The 20,787-nt window shown below is 32.6% G+C and overlaps 1 protein-coding gene across 2 annotated transcripts in view; it reads right to left on the bottom strand.

Annotated features, from left to right (window-relative positions):
• The window catches only part of LOC115888412 (adenylate cyclase type 10-like), a 98,080-nt gene that overhangs the window by 20,530 nt on the left and 56,763 nt on the right, over positions 1-20,787 (bottom strand). For both annotated transcript variants that reach the window (XM_030908148.1, XM_030908149.1), the window contains exons 15-23: positions 18,761-19,031; positions 16,145-16,288; positions 14,081-14,292; positions 11,704-11,840; positions 10,060-10,166; positions 5,742-5,909; positions 5,523-5,635; positions 5,325-5,469; positions 2,254-2,435 (exon numbers count right to left, since the gene is read on the bottom strand). In XM_030908148.1, the coding sequence (XP_030764008.1) occupies positions 2,254-2,435; positions 5,325-5,469; positions 5,523-5,635; positions 5,742-5,909; positions 10,060-10,166; positions 11,704-11,840; positions 14,081-14,292; positions 16,145-16,288; positions 18,761-19,031 (1,479 nt within the window). The remainder of the gene's footprint in view (positions 1-2,253; positions 2,436-5,324; positions 5,470-5,522; positions 5,636-5,741; positions 5,910-10,059; positions 10,167-11,703; positions 11,841-14,080; positions 14,293-16,144; positions 16,289-18,760; positions 19,032-20,787) is intronic.

Genomic DNA, 20,787 nt, shown 5'->3' with positions numbered 1-20,787 from the left:
AACTTAAAAAGCTGTGTTGTGAACTGTGAACTGCAAAAACCATCGTGGATCGTGGCATAACGTCGGTTTCCAATGTTTCATAGGTATTTCATACATGCGTTCTTAAATTCCGGAAAAAGCCGAACCGCTCCGAAATTTTCAAAAGTTTTGGGTCGCGACCGTTGCAAGAATAGCGCCAAATAGTGTTTACATTGTCCTTATAGGCACTTTCCAATCTAAACTTGTTTCATTTATCTATGCCTTTGACGCCATTCTTTTTTTCATTCAATGAGTCATCTTTTGGTCACCAGCGACAATCACCAGCGACTTTTGGTCACCAGCGGCAAAAGGATTTTCAATAGTTTGTGTCAGGGGGGTGACAGTGAAATAGGAAAATTGGAAACAGTCATTAGTGTCATTCCTGTCATTCTCCTCACGACAAGTATGGCCGCCTAGACAAGGACAGCATTGTTTTTGTCTAACTATTGTCTAACTTCACAGTTTATAATTGACAGATTTCAGTTTCAGAGACAACTTCAGATTTGTTCTAGAACAAATTCGAAAATATTCGACGCCATTTTAATTCATTCCGTTTAGTTTCGTTTTGGAAGTTCAATTTAATATTTCGGCTGACATTTATAAATATAATGGTAATAAAGTATATAAAATATATATTACATGAAGAATCCTGGAGAAAATGACGTTTCTGCAGTAGTAGGTATGTCCCATGTATATGAAAAATAGGTAGTAAATAAACACTGTTTTTACATTTTTTAGATGAAAGAAAATGGTGTTATAATCTCTTTGATCGGCGATTTTTTTGAAAATGGAAACAATTTACAGCAAGGTAAGATCATTTTTAACTATAGCCAACATTAGTTATCTCCAGTACGTGCGATTTATTGTCAATAATGCAATAAATCGGACTGATAATCTGATTATGTTATCCGACTAAAAGTGTCTTTTTGCTTCTTTTTGATAAGCCAGGTCTCTTTGGGAATAATGGACGCTTTTTTAAACAGTATATTTATATTTTATACCTATTGATATTTTTACATTGTTAATTTTAGTATAAAAAAAATTGTTTTTCTGTTTTCAGGTTTTTGTATAAGGCTCTCGTTTTCATGTCCCTGTGTCCGTTTTCTGTCCTTGAAGTCTGCGAATACGTGTGTTTATTTACAAATTACTGTAAGTCATGCTTATACCTTAACTAATTTACGTTAAAAGTACATATAATTAACTAATTGGTATTGAAACAATACAATCCTCTATATTTTTATATTTATTTAGTCACGTTGTTCCATATTTCAAATAAATATATGTGAATAAATTATTTTTTGGTTTTATTTATGAAAAGAAAAAATACAAAATACATTTGAACTGAAAGAGGACCCGCCATTGAATAACCGGAAACGGAAATGAAAATTAAGCCATCATGTCCTTATCATGTCAACCTGTCAATTGGAAAATTAGTTCTCCAGACGACAACGAAGGCTTTCGGTGGCGTATCGTGTTTCCACGATTTAACACAGAGTTGACACTTCTTTCTAGTTAATTATTTTATGGTTTGTGTGTAGTGAACTGTATAAACTTTATTACAATGGTGATGATTTGTTGAGCTTTCAAGTGTAAAAGTAGCAGCGATATGAAAGAGCCAGGAGTTACGTTTCATAGGTAAATAAACAGTCCGCTCCACCTTTTTAGCGTTTTTTAGTTTTCTTATTGAATTCGATAATTATTTTTCTGATATTATATGTACTTGATGTGTGCTATACATCGATACTAATTTTGTAATTTATTAAATTACACAGTTTTATATATTAATACTAGTTTATTAATTTTGAAGTTTAACTTGATATAATGTCATTTAAACAAAACTTCAACGGTTTTTAGAGACGTATCTCTTGAAAAAAAAACTAAAGCGTTCTTGAACAGTTGTATTTAGATATATTAAATAGTTTTTTCCTTTGTTCTTTTTGTTTTTTTTGCTTCCGACGACGGAAAGATATATATTTTTCCCGACACGTTAAGTCTTTTTTTGTGCGTTAGACAAATATGTTCATTAGCGCAGAAGTGTTTATAAAAATAACTATTTTATTTTGTAGAGAAATCAATTTACTTTTAATCCAAATGACACACAACTGCCAGTGCAATACGACTTTTTATTGGACACACTATACATTTATAACAATATAAGTTAATTAAACTTTAGTTTCTCGATTTTTTCTCCCTCTTTGACTATTTATTTAATATTAACAGCGATGTTTGACTTACCAAGAAATATTTGCAGAGGAACCCGAGACACTCCGATAAATCGTTATAATAATTTGAAACATCATCATCGGCATTTTTATTGGAATAGTTGACAGGTAAAATAAAAAGAGATATGTTTTGATGGAACTCTAAACTCATTTTACGAAGACTGAGCGAAACAGAATTTGATGGAAATTTAACTCCTAAAATGAATAAAATTTGGTGCTAAAATTAAAACAATTATGTCTAAAACAAATTATGTCTGGCAGAAGATTGAACATAATACACATTATGCTATTAATCTGTAAATATTATGTTCGGACTTGTACAGGGTGGGTCAAATTGGACGCTTTAAATGGAAACTGTGATGAAAACACCTTTTTCTATAGGAGGTAGATGAAAAGTAATATCGATGTCTGGAGCTCAATTTTTATCAAAACATGATGGTGAAAACCGCACATCGATATTTTTTCGTCTATATAGTTTCGGAGTTATGGTGTGTTTTTGAAAAATGTGCATTTTTAACAAATCGTTGTAACTTCTTTGCTATGGAAAATTTTGTATTTTTATGAAAACATTTCCAAAGGAATTTTTTACGTAGAGTTTAATGGTTTAAGAATATTTTTTTTAAAATTAATAATTTAAGACTTAGCAACAGAACATTTCATTTTTTATTTAGGACACCCCGTTTATTTTTAATTAACTGAAAAGAACTTAAAATACCTTTCCAAAAATATAGCACACTTGATATTTTGATATAGTCCTCTTCGAAATACAGAATATTTAAAAGTTCGCCACTTTTAGTTCGCCAGTAGTACTTTTAGTTCGCCACTTTAGTTCGCCAGTAGGCTTTGGACCCCTTTTTGATGACCTGCCCATAATGGAACTTGAAAACATATTTTTCCAATTAAGACGAGGCACCGGCTCATTTTAAGACGAGGCACCGGCTCAGAACGCTCAAGTTGTCAGCAAATTTCTGCAGCCAATTTCGAGAATAATTGAAAATTGAATAGCTAACCAAGATCCCAGCCGTAGGCCGCCGAGGCCGCCGGACTTAGTGCCTATGGATTTTTATCTTTGCGGAGGTATAAAGATTCTTGTCCGTATAATCTACACAAGAATTAGAAGTGCTTAATGGTTATACGAGGGTATCGTATAATCCATCACCATCAAGTGAACGAATTTTTAAAAACTCTATATCTCGAAAAGGAATCGAGTAAAATATCAAGTATGCTATATTTTTGGAAAGGTAATTTTAAATTCTTTTCAATGAATTAAAAATATACAGGGTGTCCTATATAAAAAATAAAATTTTCTGTTGATAATTCTTAAATTAATAATTTAAAAAAAAATATACTTAAACCATTAAATTCTACGTAAAAAGGTGCTTTAGAAATGTTTTCACTAGTAATACCATTAGAGGTCAAACAATTTTCGGATTTAATTTGACCTCGTGTGGTATTCGGTAAGAAAATTCCACATCAAATTGTGTTTGACAATCAAATAATTAAAATTCATTTTTCGATTTTTGGTCGGCTTGATTATTTAATTACTATGGTAACTAAGTGACACCCAAACCTAAAAACTATTTCAGTTTTGAAGCTGTCAAGCGGCACGACATAACAAATGTTTCGTTTCGGTCAAGAAAGCAAATAAAATAATAAAATATTCGCCAGGAGATTAAGCAGTTGCTAGAAACTCTATTTGATTTTCAAATACTTAGGTTCATGAACAAATTTAGATTCGGTCGAAGTTTCGTGATCATCCTAGGTATAGATTACAAGCCTGCGATAATTCTTAATTTCTACTCTTTGTAGTTGCATTAAAATGAAACCTAGATCGTAACATAATAATATTATAGAATTATTATATCATATTCTTCTATTTTATATCAATTTCGAGTTACTACAAGTGGGAGAAAGTTATAATTTTAACAAATTTAATGTGCTTTGCAGTTTCGGTTATCGCTTCTCAGCCTGCCCTATGAGATATTATTGATTTTTACTTGTCGCAGTTACACGATAATGCAATTTTTTAATGAAACATATTACATTCTTTGATTTTTTATTTACTCTGGGCTACTACAAGTGGTAGAAAATAAAAATTTTATTAGTTCTATAGATACATACATGAACAGATTCAGTTTGTCTTGTCACCAATGGATTCTTAGTCTATAAACTGTTGATTTCTACTGATTGTAGTAGCTCAAAAGTGCCATTTTAGGACCTAAAATATTATATTCTTTCATTTTACAGTTACTTGGGCTTACTACAAGTGGTAGAAAATCATAACTTAAAAGGTTTTTCGGAACGCTGCATGAACAGATTTACAGCGCGTCACAGTTCTGGCAGCAATTTAGTCCTTTAAATTGTTGAATTCTACTCGTTGTAGTTGCACGAAAATACCATCTCAAGACGCAACACAATATTGTAAGAATTATTTAAATATAGCGCCAAAACTAGGCTGACAACTCCTTCCTGGAAGCATAGAATTATGGGTAGCTTGTTGTTATGGTGTTGTTAGTTGTTATGTATTGAGAAAAAAACAAAATTGGAGAATAAAGTATAAAAATTACATGAAGTCATTTTTATTGTAAATACAATAAAAATTAAGGCTCCCCCATTTATAATATATTCTTTAATTTTACGTTAGTTTTAAGTTTTGAGCAAAAAAAAACAAATAAAAACCAGACTCTCAAAAAGATATTCTGTCATTATAAACGTCAAAAAATTTCCACAAGGAGAAAAATTTCACTAAAATTTATCCGTTGCCATGGCGATTTGTCAAAAAAACACGTTTTGATTGGTTAAAAATTACAGGTGTGGAATTTTCATAAAAATAGAAAATTTTCCATAGCAAAAACGTTGCAGCGATTTGTTAAAAATGCGCATTTTTGAAAAAAACTCCGAAACAGTAACAGATATGGATGGTGCGGTTTTCACCACCATATTTTTGATAAAAATTGAGATCCAGACACTGATATTAGTTTTCATCTATCTCCTATAGAAAATGATGTTTCCTTTTAAAAGCGTCCCCTTTGGTAAACGTCCCCCCACGGCAAACAAATAGTTTATTTAGCTAATATATCTTACCATAACAATCCAAAGCGCTATGTAATAGTTTGTAGCCTTCATCTACTTGTTGAAGCTTCATCCTAGCCCAGCCCATTATAGCATAGAGTTTTCCTTTCTTTAATGTTATCACCCAATCAAGTTCTGTTGTTTGTTTTAGAGGACCCTAAATTACATAATGAGTACTGAACACTAGACATAGGACTTTGTATGAAATACCTCAACAAGAGCTATTGCTTCGTATAAGATTTTCAAAGCTTGAGGAACATTATCAGATTCGATACAGACATAACAAAAGTCTATCATTGCGTTCAACATCTTTTCAACTAATCCTAAATCGTCAACCATTAAAGTAAAAGTATAATAATATTAATTATTTTGATAGGTCACAGGTTAAAGCTTAACGCATTAAATGATGTAAAATTGAATCATTCCTACCTGCACCACTACAATGTTCAATCATCTGCACGTACATTGTAGTCAAAATTAATGGACAAGTACATTGGCTATAATCAGTGTCAGAAAAGGTGCGGGTTATATTAAAATCGTTTTTGTACTTTTGAATCATTTTCAATCCAAGTCCAGTTTCAAACATTGGAAAATCAGCTAAACAAAAACACAAATACAGTCCATAAATTTAATAGTTAATCTAAATACTAACTACTATGTATTTTTGGAATCAAAATAAGTTTATTGGATATATAGATAAGATTTACCTCCACTGGGTGCGTCTCAAAAGTGGCTCACCCCTATAACTTTTTTATAACTTTTTATTTTTTCAGATAAAAAATCGAGATTTGGTATATTAATACATAACATAAATTTGGATTGATTGACGTATTCAGCTGTTTTCTGTCACTTTCTGTTTTACCGGAAAGGACCACAACTTTTGATTTTTAAATGGTACACTCGGTGTTTTGTAGCTTTAAGCTTGATTTTAATGCATCCGTTGTCCGACGATACGTTGATACGATATTAATTTCATTGGTTGTATTTAAAGGCTTCGATTGGTTAACCGTTTCTAACCAATCGAAGCCTTTAAATACAACCAATGAAATTAATATCGTATCAACGTATCGTCGGACAACGGATGCATGAAAATCAGGCTTTATTCGATAGAAAATAACACTCTAAATAGAATATAATAAAATTATATAATATATACCTAAAAACTGCAAGAAATTTATTTTCCATTATCTAAATAGAATGACATATCATATATCAACTTTTGACACTTTCAAATATGGTTTATTTAAAATTGCAACATGCGATTCATAACGACAATTTGACTCGAAATACTGCGAAGTGTGTGGTACCAAATTATTCGTAAAAAATGCTTTTTCCAAATATGCTAATGAGTCAGCCTCGTTCCATTTATTAAAATATGATTACAAATACGATTTGGGTATCTTTTAACCGGCCAGGACAAGACACGAATAAAATTAGAAGATCAAATCTATTTTTCCAAGGCTCCTTGATTAAAAATTATTTTTTTTAACACAGCCATTGCACTCTAGATTGAAATTTAAAATTCAATTTTGTTTTAAGCGAAAATGTCAAAAGTTGACATATGATATGTCATGCTGTTCAGAATGTTATTTTCTATAGAATAAAGTAAAAAAATACCGAGGGTGCCATTTAAAAATCAAAAGTTGTAGTCATTTCCGGTAAAACAGGAAGTGGCAGAAAACAATTGAATACGTCAGTCAATCCTAATTTATGTCATATACTAACATACCGAATCTCGTTTTCTTATCTGAAAAAATAAAAAAGTTATAGGGATGAGCCACTTTTGAGACGCACCAGGTATACAAAAGTGCTTATATTGTCCGCTAGAGGACTTCAAACTTTAAAAAATAGACACATTTCTTCAGATATTTTAAGAACTGTTATTACTATTTGAAAGAGATTTTGGGTCTTTATGTTTTGCTAAGTACTCTAACATTTGACTTTCACAAAAATCAAGAAAAACTACGGAAAGGGTGAAAACTACCCCCACCCCTGCATACATTTTAGTATAAATATTTCCCTCCAACGACGACAGATTTTTTTTCGTAAAATGGTCCGGCTAGTATTTACTACATTTTCTGCCTCTTGTAAAAAAACGCCACCATAGAAACGATTTTTTTTTCATAACTAAGCATTCACCAAACAGACTTTAATTACTAACTTTTTTTAAATTTAAATAAAACAAAGAAGTACACTATTTTATTTTAAAAAATGTGCACTATGTGCGCATATTTGAAGTGAAACTTCTTCTTACTTCCGTCTGTCCGTCTGAGGACTCCATTCGGGTACCTCTATCCGCTTGCCGAGTTTGGTTCGAAATGCCAAGGCCGTCATCCTGTAGCCCTTCCCCAATTATGCCGAAATCGACCCACATTTTTCTTCAATATCAAATCCTTAGTGCCTCCCTGATAAAGATGTAAACAAAACCGTCGTATCCAACTTTGCAGGGTGGGACCGTGCGCACCGACGCGTCGCCAGGGCCGGCGGAAGAGCCGGGCGACCCGGGCGGTCGCCCGGGGCGCCGTGTACGAGGTGCGCCACGACGCCGACGCAACTAAAATATTTAAAAACAGTAATCTAAACAAAGAGTAACGAATGACCAGATCAATAATTAATCGGTACTATCAATTTCCACATTAAAACATTACCAATTACCACACCACATAGGGAAGAATATCTGACTAAACATTATAAACACTACTATGTCCTTGACGTATCCTATTATAGTTTACTGAAATTATGCTCAAAAAATCAATTGCACGAAAGCTTTCGGATAGTTTTGATTTCTTCCATTCTATATGTTTTGGTGCTCTATTCGAAACTGGGATTTGCGAATTTATTTTCGTGGAAAAATCTTGAAATAAAATAAAAAAATATAAATCTGATTTGTGCGTGGTATTTTACTTATAATGCAAAAGCTATCAACATTTTGTAAATAACCTTTTTTTTCTATAATTCTTGTTTATATAATTTTTCTCTAAACAAACTGTTTTGGGTCAAGAGCCAGCAAAATTGACAGTTTTAGACTTAAATCGCTCAAAATCGCACTTTTTCTATTACCCTTTTATTTGTTATTAATGGCTGATGTACCCTAAAATTATATGAGATAAATATTCATTCACAAGAAGCTGAAGAGGATCTCGATATCCTTATTATCCAAAAAAAAAGTATAAGTTTGCCTCATTAGTTAAATTAATTTATTAACAGTAATGGGAAAATATATCAATCTTTTGGTGATTGTAGAATTGTTCTCAATTTTTGAGAATTGTAGAATTTTCTCATTAGAGCAAGACAAAGGAATGCATCTCAAACACTGGCTGAACCTCATTGAAAAATTTTCTTAAATTCTTATAGAAAAATAATGCAACTGCTTCAAACTAAATACTAGGGGGCGCTATTCTGTAAAATCGTCGGTACATGTAAGTTACGACAGCTCTCGATACGTACGGCCAATGAGCGTCGTGTTAATTGTTGTTGTCATAGTTTTAGCTGTCATTAATAGGACATATAGCAAATTTGTACCGACGACTATCGGTATCTCTACCATGGGGTTAACAAGGGCACGGTAGAGATACTAATCCTCGTCGGTACAAATTTGCGATATCTGTCATAGGGACGATCGATAACTATGACAACAAAAATTAGCACATACTTACTGTATACAAATACGTACCGAGAGCTGTCGTAATTTACCGATACCGACGATTGTCGATGCTGTGTACAGAATAGCGCCCCTGGACAAGACACGAAAAACATTAGGCGATCAAAATAATTTTTGCAAGGCTCCTTGTCTAAAAATTAGTGTTTTTAACAGAGCCATGGCACTCTAGATTGAAATTTAAAATATAATGTTTTTTGAACGAAAATGTCAAAAGTTGACATATGATATGTCATTCTACTCAGGGGGGGGGGCGCCAGATAGGGTACTCGCCCAGTCTCAATATTTGTCTTCCGCCGGCCCTGACCGTCGTTCACATAGGCTACCCACCAAATTTGGTTGCGATCGAACGACATCACTTTTGACGTTTCTTACGTCAAAACTAACTATCACAGTGCCATCTGTAGTACACAGTCAAGTTCGCCATGATCCAGTCTATCGACATACAAAATTTCATTTAAATCGGACGATTTTTTGATTTGATTCATTGATGATGGGATTTCGTAGTGTACGAAACGTCGTCAAAATAACATAAAAAGTTGTTACATTTTGAGTTTCAGCTCGCTAGCTCACAGTCCAAAATGTTACATTCCGAGTTTCAACCCCCTATCTTACATAGGGCTCGAATTACGACGCGACGCTTCAAAGACCCATTAAATCGAACGATTTTTTCGCCATTGATGATGCGGGGTCTCATAGTGCAGGAAACGTCGTCAAAATATGATAAAAAGATACATTCCGAGTTTCAGCCCCTTTAATCACATAGGGCTCGAGTTACGACATTCCCAAAGACCCATCTCAACTTCCTCATTGAGTTACCACATTTTTTTTCTCGCTAGCTCGTATGTTTTTACTTACGAATTTACTTTCCGAATTTTTACTTCCATCACGCGTCAAGAAGTTTCACTTCAAAAATAATTTACTTCAATTAATTCACTTGCTCCTCAAAATAAAACGTGGGAATAAAAATCAAATGCTGTGTTAAAAGATTAACTCCATTGATTTATTTCACGCTAAATCTTCCGTATCGCAAAACGTTTAATTAGACTGTAAAGTAATATATGTTACTTTCTAATTATCCACTCTTACCTCCTTCAACGTCCTCGTCTAAGATCCTGGAAGTCCCATAATTTATACTATCGGAAACAATACTGGGTTGTCCTGATTGACTATATTCCTTAGTGGCTTTAGATGGCCTGAAACGAAATATTTTCAAATGTTAAGCAGCAATGTTAAGTGTTTTCAGCTTATTCTTTTCAAAATACGTCTTTCGGTTTGCATAAGTTTTTAATTGCCTTTAGTAGTCTGATTAGGATCTAAGAAAAGAGGAGAATAGATTGAAATTGTTGCTTACAAAATTGAATAAATCGAAGAAATTAAATTTTCAAATTCTATCGTGTTTTTACTACAACGAATAATGAATATACACAAACATTTTCTTTTCCTCCATTTACAATTCTGTTTATTACCTAAAAAAATGTAGGGTACCGTAAAGTTACATTCAGAACCTCGAAATTAATGATATATATTAGTGGTTTCAATTATACTTTATACTGAAAAGTTTAAGATCATTCACCAATGTCTCTTGGCCAATTCTTTGGCTGAATTTAAAACAAGTTCCTGAGTTGATTTACGTATTTTATTATTTATTTATTGCCAGTATATTTTTATATTATATAAATAAACGACCATCGTATATTCAAAGGTGATGAAAATCAGAATCATAAATAAAAATTATTATAATAATATATTATGAAAGAAAAATAGAGAATAGTATGTTTATTTATGATAAATTATGAAAATAAAAATTATTCAAAATTTACTAACAAAAAAACAGGTCGTTTTAAATAGAATATGGAAAAATATAAAATGCTTTTACGAATCAAGTTCTGATATCTTTCATTTATTTTATTATAAATAGTAAAATATAAGTTTTTATGTCAGTTTTTATTACCTATGTCAACCTTAATTTTCGTTCATTTTGGATCACACTGTGCAAGGTGACCCATTTTCCTGTGTTTTACAGTGTTTCTTGTTTATGAGTAGAGGTATAAAGATGCGATTTTTCCATTACTGTGCTATTTTTTTTAAGATGCTAAATCCTACACACTGATTTGTCCTGACCCTCTTAGTTCCTGAGATACAGGGCGAATTTGAAAATGTTGCACTTTTTGACTCGTATATCTCGGATATTTTATAGCTTATCGTAAAGGTGGAAACTGAGTCCCACAGAGTTTCACGTAGAATTCAGTGGCGTAATTAGATTTTTTATATGCAGATGCTTATATGTATATAAGCCCGCGTAATCGGCAATTGGGACAGTTTTGAAGTTTGAATATACCGCGTTTTAAATTATTACGAATCGGACAATTTGGTGAAGGAATTTTATAAATAGTTAATTGTGTGTTATAAGTAGTAAATTGTGTGTAAATTAAGAGAAAAATAAATTCGTTAAGTATTTTATCGTGAGTTTAAATTAGTGGACCCACGGAATCCGTAACAATAAGTTTGAGTCATATTTCGAAAATGACAGCTCTCAGCGAAAATGACATTATAAAAATAACATTTTAAATTCCGCCCTGTATTTCAGGAATTAAGAAGGCTAGGACAAGTCTATGTGTAGCATATTTAGTTTCATAAAAAAGTACTACAGTTATCGAGCACTGTTACTCGAGAATATCATCCCTATAAAACACAAGAAAATAGAACACCCCGTACTTACAAGTTACTTACGTTTTGCTGTCACCAGACTCTCTACTAAATAATGAATGTATACCTTCTTTCTCGAAAGTATAAATGCTATCCGCATCTACAGACGACTGACTAAATCTTGCTTTTCCCTTTTTTTTACCACGTGTACATTTTAATTCCTGAAATATAAAATAGATTTATTTACTACTACCACGTGACGTAAGTCTGTCTTGCGAGAGAACGGGCAATTTCGTCAGTCGACATCCAAAAACTGGCAGAACAAACAAATAAATTTTGAATTAATATGATAGGCAATAAATAATTTACTGATAAAGACTTCAGCCATCGTTCACTGTGACGTCATCATTATTTGTCAAATATGAGTTTTAGGATGTGTCTGAGATCAGTTCATATTATTTAGAAGATTTTAATTGCGTTCCTCTATTATTGATTGAGCGAGTTCCGTTTTTTCGGCATTTATTATTTTTTTCTTGAACTCTTTATCAGTAATTCCAGTCCTTTGGACTGTTGAAATTCCTATTTCTAAAGCATCAGCAACTCGCTATGTTATTTAAAAACGCTATCAATTTGTATTTTATACTAGGGCTGGCATTTCTGTGCCGATTTTCGTGTGTACGAAGAGAACGGTCAACACGTTTACCAAAGATGTACTGAATAAAGACAGAAGGCAAGTATTTTCCCAAGCGCATGGAATCCAGCGTCAGATTAAGTGGTTATGTAATAAATACTTCGTATTTTTTTCTCTCCGACTTACTAGATTGTCATAGCGATTCACTCCTATACATGTAAACGCCGACCCAAGGTTTCGCTTGCCAGCAGGGTATAGGAATATATCACCTGTGCATTACTGACTTCATATACGGCGACCATGAACAAGAGTGATACCAGCATCTCTTTCTCGAGAAAAATAGTTTATAAGCTTAGCAATGAGCTGTTGTTCATTTTGGTTAAACTTTTGAAGCATTTTTGCAATAGAAAAATTTGAATTTTGTTTTACAGCAACAATCAAATTTTAATTTTGACATTGATCGATGTTCGCCAATAAAATTATATGACAAAATAATTTTATTGAAGCCAAATAAAATGGCAATTACTAAAAAGAAAATGCAGTAATTTACGAAATGCCGTAATGACGTCACCAATCTCTTTCATCTGTTTGTCAAATGAAAGTAAGAGTTTGACAATATATGACGTGGCGGTAAGCGATGGCTGGACATTCTATATGTTTTCTCTCGTTGGACGGACTTCTATTTTAAGTTATACCGGGTGCGTCTCAAAAGTGGCTCAATCCTATAACTTTTTATTTTTTCATATTAAAAACGAGATTTGGTATGTTAGTATATGACATAAGTAGACATATGTTAGTATATGACACAGTAGTATATGAGGGATGATTAATGTATTGAAGTTTCACCTGAAATGACTACAACTTTTTTATTTTTAAATGGCTCCCTCGGTATATTTCTACTTTATTCTATAGAAAATGACACTCTGAATAGAATGACATTGTCAACTTTTGATATTTTCGCATATGGTTTATTTGAAATTGTAACATGCGGTTCATAACAACAACTTGACTCGAAATACCAAGTGTATGGTACCAAATTATTTGTAAAAAAATGCTTGAGCCAAAACGAGCCAACCTCGTTCCAACTGAAAAAAATGAGTGATAAAAATATAATTAAAAATACGATGTAGGCATCTTTTAACCGGCCAGGACAAGACACGAAAAACATTAGACGATCAAAACTATTTTTCCAAGACTTCTTGATTAAAAATTAGTGTTTTTAATTTTTAATACCCATGGTACTTTAGATTGAAATTTAAAATAAGATCTTTCTAAAGTAAAAATGTCAAAAGTTGATATATGATATGTCATTCTTTTCAGAGTGTCATTTTCTATCAAATAAAGTAAAAAAATACCGAGGTGCCATTTAAAAAGCAAAAGTTGTAAAACAGGAACAGTGGCGAAACAGGAAGTGACCAAAAACAATTGAATTCGTCAATCAATCCTAATTTATGTCATATACTAACATACCAAACCTCGTTTTTATCTGACAAAATAAAAATGTTATAGGGGTGAACTACTTTCGAGATGTACCCAGTAGAGTCTGTTCATTTTCACAAAGTGTTTGCCCATGGTAAAAAACTTCCAAAAAGTCCAAACCGCTGTCAAAAAATTCTTTATTAGTGAACAGCAGAACAGACGGGACATTATTAGAAAACGAATATCTGTTTTTGACAAAGGTCTGATGATGGCTGGAATTGCCGAAACTGGTCACTAACAAAGAATTTTTTGACAGTGGTTTGGACTTTGTTTTTGATTTTAACATTTTATTTTTAACAAGTTATTTTTTTAGGCTTTTATTTATATTTTAAATTATTACAAGATTATTACATAGTCGAGCTTGTTTCCCATATATCTTGTAAAATATCCATTTCCACAAGCTCTGCACTTTCTCGTTTCTTTTTCCAAATATCTAATGGCTCTTGTATGAAATTCTCTTTTTTGATTATCGGTCAATAGATTATAAGTCGTTTCTCTAAATAACGTGGATAAAAAGCGCATGTAACCGCAAGACGCGTACTTCGGTAAATCTTGGCAGTTTTCTAGAATTAGAAAAAATAAATAAAAATGTTTATTATAACTTCAGTATATTTACTTTATTAGGTATGCAATTAATTATTTTTTTTGACACGTATAAAGATATGCATTTGAAGATGAATGACATCTCAAATTCACTACTTAACAGAATAACAAAATTGGCATGGAAAATATTTGGATGCAATTCCTGCAATTTCATCACTTCACAAGTCTAGTACTAGTATGCTTTTAACTCAGGCTTTCGATCAGTTGATAATGGTCATGACATATTAGTCTGAACCTTATACAATGAAGAAAAAATCATAAAAAATACCAGTTAGTATAAAAGTCTATAGGGAGATGTATAGTTGGAATAAAACAATGAATGACTACAAGAACAAAGAATTGTCAAAAAAACGAGGTAACCGATGTGATCTACAGATTTAAATTCCTTAAACGGCAATTAGTTCTTCATTTAGCTAGAAGGATTGACAAAATATCGATCACCAATATTATACATCGCTACTTGATAGATGCATTAAGCACAGATATTGTGTTCTTCTATACCAACCACACATTTGCCACTGATATCACACTGACATAAAATGTGTTCTGCTGTTTCTTATTTTGACAAAATCTGCACATGGATTCGCCTGTCACTCTCATTAGCTTTAGATGCCTGTTGAGCTTCCATTGTCCTGTTAGTAGGCCCACTACAGTCTTCCTGTCTTTGCCTATCAGATCTACCTGCGCTCTAGTTGCAAACACGGTACAACAATTACAAGAAATGTTGAACACATATACCTGGACATACGAGGCTTTGGGCCTTAAGCTAAACATCGACAAAACTAAAATCATGTGCACTCCCCCGAAAGATCACAACAATGCTATAAAAATTGGAGAAGAACTATTCGAATATGTCGTGGAATTCAATTACCTTGGCAGTTTGATTTCGGAAAAGGCCAATATTGACTCTGAAATTCAGCACAAGATTAGTAGCGCCTCAAGAGCATTCTGGAAATTAAAAGACAGGGTTTTCTACAATCATGACTTGAGTACAAAAACAAAACTTGCAGTATACCGAGCAATTATAATCCCCACCATGATATACGGGAGTGAAACCTGGGTGCCTTACCGCCGACACATGAACGCATTAAACAAGTTGCAACAGAGACACCTTAGACAACTCTTAAGAGTCCGGTGGTTTCTTCATGTCTCAAACGTATCGGTCCTTGAAAAAGCTAACTGCGAGAGTATTGAAGTCATGGTCACAAAATCCTGCTTAAGATGGGCTGGTCATGTATGCAGAATGCAAGAAAACCGCATACCAAAATCTCTGCTTTACGGTGAGCTTGTAGACGGTAAGAGGAGGCCGGGTGGACAACTGAAAAGATACAAGCACATTTTCCACGAAAATTTAAAGGGAATTAACATGCCGAATGAATGGGGAAAATCAGCTCACAATAGAACTCAATGGAGAAGGGTTGTAAACTCAGTTAACAGCGGCAACCAAAAAGTAAAGAGGCAACAAAGCAATGAGATTTGTGAATGTCCGGAGTGCGGTAGGCAGATAACATCATGTATCGGGCTTTTCAGTCACAGAAAAGCTCATGAAAAGAAAACGCCTTGCGTGACCGTCTTCTTTATGTGTGTCCAATACTCGTCAGCGAGTAACGGCTGTATGTATCAGGTCTACCGTAAATTATAAACCTTTTTGCCAGTCTGACTGATATTGATGAGCCTTGCTTGACCATTTTATCTGTCGTTTCGTTGCCCTTGCGAACCTCGTATCCCAGTGTGCAGGCCAACGTAACATTGCTACGTTCTCCCAACGTATTTAGAGCACGTACAAAATTCCACACTAGTATATGTACCTACCATCAATTACCAGTCCTTTACATTGACAAGTGACTTCGGTTTCTTCATTAGGATTTTTTAATCTTTCTTTGAAAACTAGACCACCCTCTACGAAGTTTCCACGGGCACAGCTAAGAACGTGAATTTCAAATAATTTTTGAACAGCTAAAATTTAAAACGATTAATTATTTTTCGCTTATGAAGCAGATTGATACAGCCGCTATAAAAATATTAATAAAATATTCATAATTTGAGTGGGCACGATTTACATTTATTTCCATATGAAATAACATTTCAATAATTAATAAGGACCAAGTTCTATCACCATTCGTAATAAACTTTTAGCGAATTTACAATAAATATGTATACAGGGTGTCCTAATATCCCGTGAACATAGAACTACTACGTATTTTATTGGAATCAAATTAAGGTCTTTGGATACAATTTACTTCTGTAACAAAGTGCTTCGTTTGTCTGTTAGAGGGCAACAAACTTTAATAAAACAAACACATTTTTTTAAGATATACAACCGATATTTCGATTTTCCGATGAGATTTGAGGTGCCTACTACTAAGCGCTTTAACAATTGACTTTCAAAAACTACAATAAATAGTACGGTGAGTGTAAAACTACCCCCACCCATGATACAAAGAAAACAGAGTATGATCGATAACGGCTCCAATTTACGTCATACGTCATACGCCATTCAAAAAAATATCTGTATCATTCAATTGCCACTAATAAAAAAAGACCTAAAATAAGGAAGAATTAGGACATAACCTCAAAACTTATGTCAAATCATTGAGCTTGACATTAGAAAAGTAATTTTCACATTATTATGTGTCATCAGTTTGACGATTTGAAATTGGCGCGCGGAGCTTATTGACTGAATGGTGCCGTTACCACCTGTGACGTAGTGACCAAACCTGCGCAATATCATACCTTGTTTTCTTTGTATCATGACCTTCACCCCTATATAAATTTTAGTAGAAATATTTTTCAACTCTATCTAAATCCGCCTTAATTGAAATAACTTTGACATTTAACAACATATGCCATTTTTGACAATATGCAATAAAGCATGATTCAAAGAAAACAAGGTATGATATTGCGCAGGTTTGGTCACTACGTCACAGGTGGTAACGGCACCATTCAGTCAATAAGCTCCGCGCGCCAATTTCAAATCGTCAAACTGATGACACATAATAATGTGAAAATTACTTTTCTAATGTCAAGCTCAACGATTTGACATAAGTTTTGAGGTTATGTCCTAACTCTTCCCTATTTTAGGCCTTTTATTAGTGGCAATTGGACAATATGCATATTTTTTTGTATGGCGTATGACGTCACAGGTGATATGCGCAAACCTTTGAATAAAAAAATTAAGGAAGGAGCATATAAAAAAATCTTAGATCCACCGCGATGGGACTCAAATATGGCCGACTTAAATTCCGGTATATCAGTGCCGTTCTAATTTTATTTAAAAAGTGTAAAACTAATGTAGGTCAGACGTGGGGTAGACTCAATAATTTGTTGTTTTATTTTACGTTGTTAAAATTATTAGTTATTAAAATTGTCATAAAAATATACAATTCTAATAAAAATAGATAAATTATAATAATTATTTATTAACACAAACATCCGATACGCTACTGAAGCAGGTAAGTCAAATTGACGTATCTAAATTCTTTGACATCTAGTTAATTTAAGTGAATTTCATAAATGCTCGGTTTACTACACGTATGTATATTATACAGGGTGACAATTTGAAAACAAACAGTATTTAATATTGCTTCTACCGATGATAGTATGAAAATTTGGCGAAACACGTCAATTTACATATTTTTGAGGCATTTGTTACAGGACAATTTTTGAGGCATTTGTTGTCGTGTTACTTTCAACCCCTTGACCCCAAATGCACCTACCCCTAAAATTTTAAATAGCAACCCCAATTTCTTTTAGCATTTTTGTGTTTCTTATAGAATTCTACATAAACTGCATTATTTTTTTGAGAATTTTATAAGGAACACAAAATTGGTAGAAGAAATATTGGTTACCATTTAAAATTTTAGAGATAGGTGCCCTGGGGGTCAAAGGGTTGAAAGTAACACGACAAAAATGCCCACTTGTTGTCCCCCTTGATATGTAAATTGACGTATTTCGCCAAATTTTCATACTATCATCGGTAGAGGTATAATATTAAATACTGTTCGTTTTCAAATTGTCACCCTGTATAGCACTTACTAGCGAAAAGTTATCAGTGGTAGAATAAATAATAAATAACATAAAATAATAAGCTCAGTAAAGACTGACAAATCCACAAAATTTCAAATCAAATTCAAATGTATCAAATGAATCGTCAAAGAAAACTGTCAAGGATCCCCAACCTAGAGTCTTTTTTCCGCCCACCATGCATGAATTACAGGATAGCATTATACTCCTTCCTTAATCTTTTTATTTAAAGGCAAAACTGAACGAAATTGGAGCCGCTATCGATCATACCTTGTTTTCTTTGTGTCATGGCAATAAAGTATGACTAAAACATTTTCAATGTGTTTTTTTAATGAATGTTGTATCTCCACAAATATGATAAATTGTGTATAGCATGTTAGAAAGATATGGCTTATCTCTGCATACCCAAAGCTGTCAATCTAACTGCCGAAGAAGACATTATGTACATGAGCATATCTCTTGGGAAAATGTCGCCAAGAATTGCACTGCATTTTATTAATAGTTGTTCGTACGAGGTTAAAGAGTCGAAGGTTTTCAGAATAATAACATCCATTGCTAACTCTGGCTCGACCTCGTCTATATTGAAAGCTGGATTCAGGACGCACACTCTAATGCCAGAATACAAATCAAACTTGTCTTTTAAAGTTGTAGCAACAGTTAAATCTGGATAGCTTTCCTGAAAAACGAAACAAGTCAAAAATAATTACTTACCACCTTTTTTAATATACGGCCCTGGTCACTTTATTTCTGTAGCTCCTATAATAAAAAACTTAGGAAATTTGCTTAAGTGCAAACCTAAAGTATATATTAGGAAAATATTTTAACTTCTACAATGTGACTCAAAAAAGTGTGAGTGGATCGAGATGCCTTTTTTAAATGTAAAACCCTGTATATTTTTACATTTTTGACTTCCTTGTTGATCACTTTACATAATCCCAACATATTATTAAATATATTTTGATACTTTCAGAAATATTAATAAATAAATAAATACAAATATTTTTTCAGTTTTTAAAAAAATATTAATAATACTAGAAATGTCCTGAAATCAAAACTATACTGGGTATTTACCATAGTTGGTCCGTACTTCCTTTACTATAAATATCGTAATCCTAAACCATACAGGGTGTTCAAAATTCTATGCCAAACCTTCTAACCATTTTTCTTCATTTTTTTAAATAGAACTGCATATATATTATTTCTTTTTTAGATGGAGAATTAAAAAATGAACATTTTTGTATGTAAACTATTTTAAAAATTTTAGCGGTTTCATAAATATTTTCGTTTTTTTATTACCTATCGAGGGTTAAAAGGTAATCGTAAGTGCAATTTTGCTCAAATTGAGATTTTTATTTTATTAGAAGAAGAACAGGTGTTGCTATCAAATAGATTAACATATGTTTTACCATTTTCGTATAATTACGCGGGGAAATGGAAAAACAATTCCTTGTTAAGCTTCCCCGTAACTCTAGTTTTTTTATTACAGGAGCTATAGATGCCCGACCCACTACTGCCGGACCCTGTATATACGACCAGTTGACAGACAGAGAGGCATAATAAAAAGCGGCATACAGTGTTGTCGATTCGTACGTGAAATAACATAATAAACGAAGATAATGCATCTACACAGAAAAAAATAACTTGGCGTAATTAGATAAGATTTATTATCTGATGAGTAATTTACTGAATTATTTGTGTATATTTTTGGATTCAGATAAATCAGTAGTCAAATTTACTAGATACATTATGCACAAGAATCATTTTTTTCATCTAACACAATATTTTCTGGCTCAAATTAAACTTTATTTGAATTAGACTATACAACTTACTAATTATTAAAAACACATAAATCGTTTGTTTATGCTTATTAATTTTAATAGTGTAGTTTAACGAAATAGGACGTAATAACTTTTAAACAAGTGTTGTTTAGTACTATTGTCTTTTTGTGTAGACCTGACAGAAAACTTTTTTATTTGACTCAAATTTATTTTATATCGTTTGTGTTTCAACACAATGTTTTATTAAAGTAAGACATAATTTTGTTAAAAACAATAAAATAACTTGTAGACGAGCGTTTGTGAAATTATTTAACTTAAATAAGTTTTAAAGTACGCTAGCAATCTAAAAACATAACTTACGTGCCCGAAAAATTTGTTATATTAACAAATTAATGTTTGAATTAGACAAGGTTCTTAGCTACTCCAGATAGTGATACGGAATAATGGAGACTATTTATTTTTACGCTTAACAAAAAATATAATTAAAACAGATCGTAACTTCTTTTAGCCCTTTCGTCAAGATTTTAGGCACTGCGTCATTTATTTCCATCTATAACAGCGTTCGCATCGTCTTAAACGTTTAATTAATATATATATGAAATTTTTTTTTTCGATTGTTTTACCAAAGTCTATATATTACAATATATAGAAACA

This window comes from Sitophilus oryzae, unplaced genomic scaffold (assembly GCF_002938485.1).
Source record: "Sitophilus oryzae breed Bouriz unplaced genomic scaffold, Soryzae_2.0 scaffold_738_pilon_pilon, whole genome shotgun sequence".
NCBI classification, from domain to species: domain Eukaryota; kingdom Metazoa; phylum Arthropoda; class Insecta; order Coleoptera; family Curculionidae; genus Sitophilus; species Sitophilus oryzae.
Note: the sequence above shows the minus strand (reverse complement) of the source record. Positions and strands in the feature narration are given on the sequence as shown.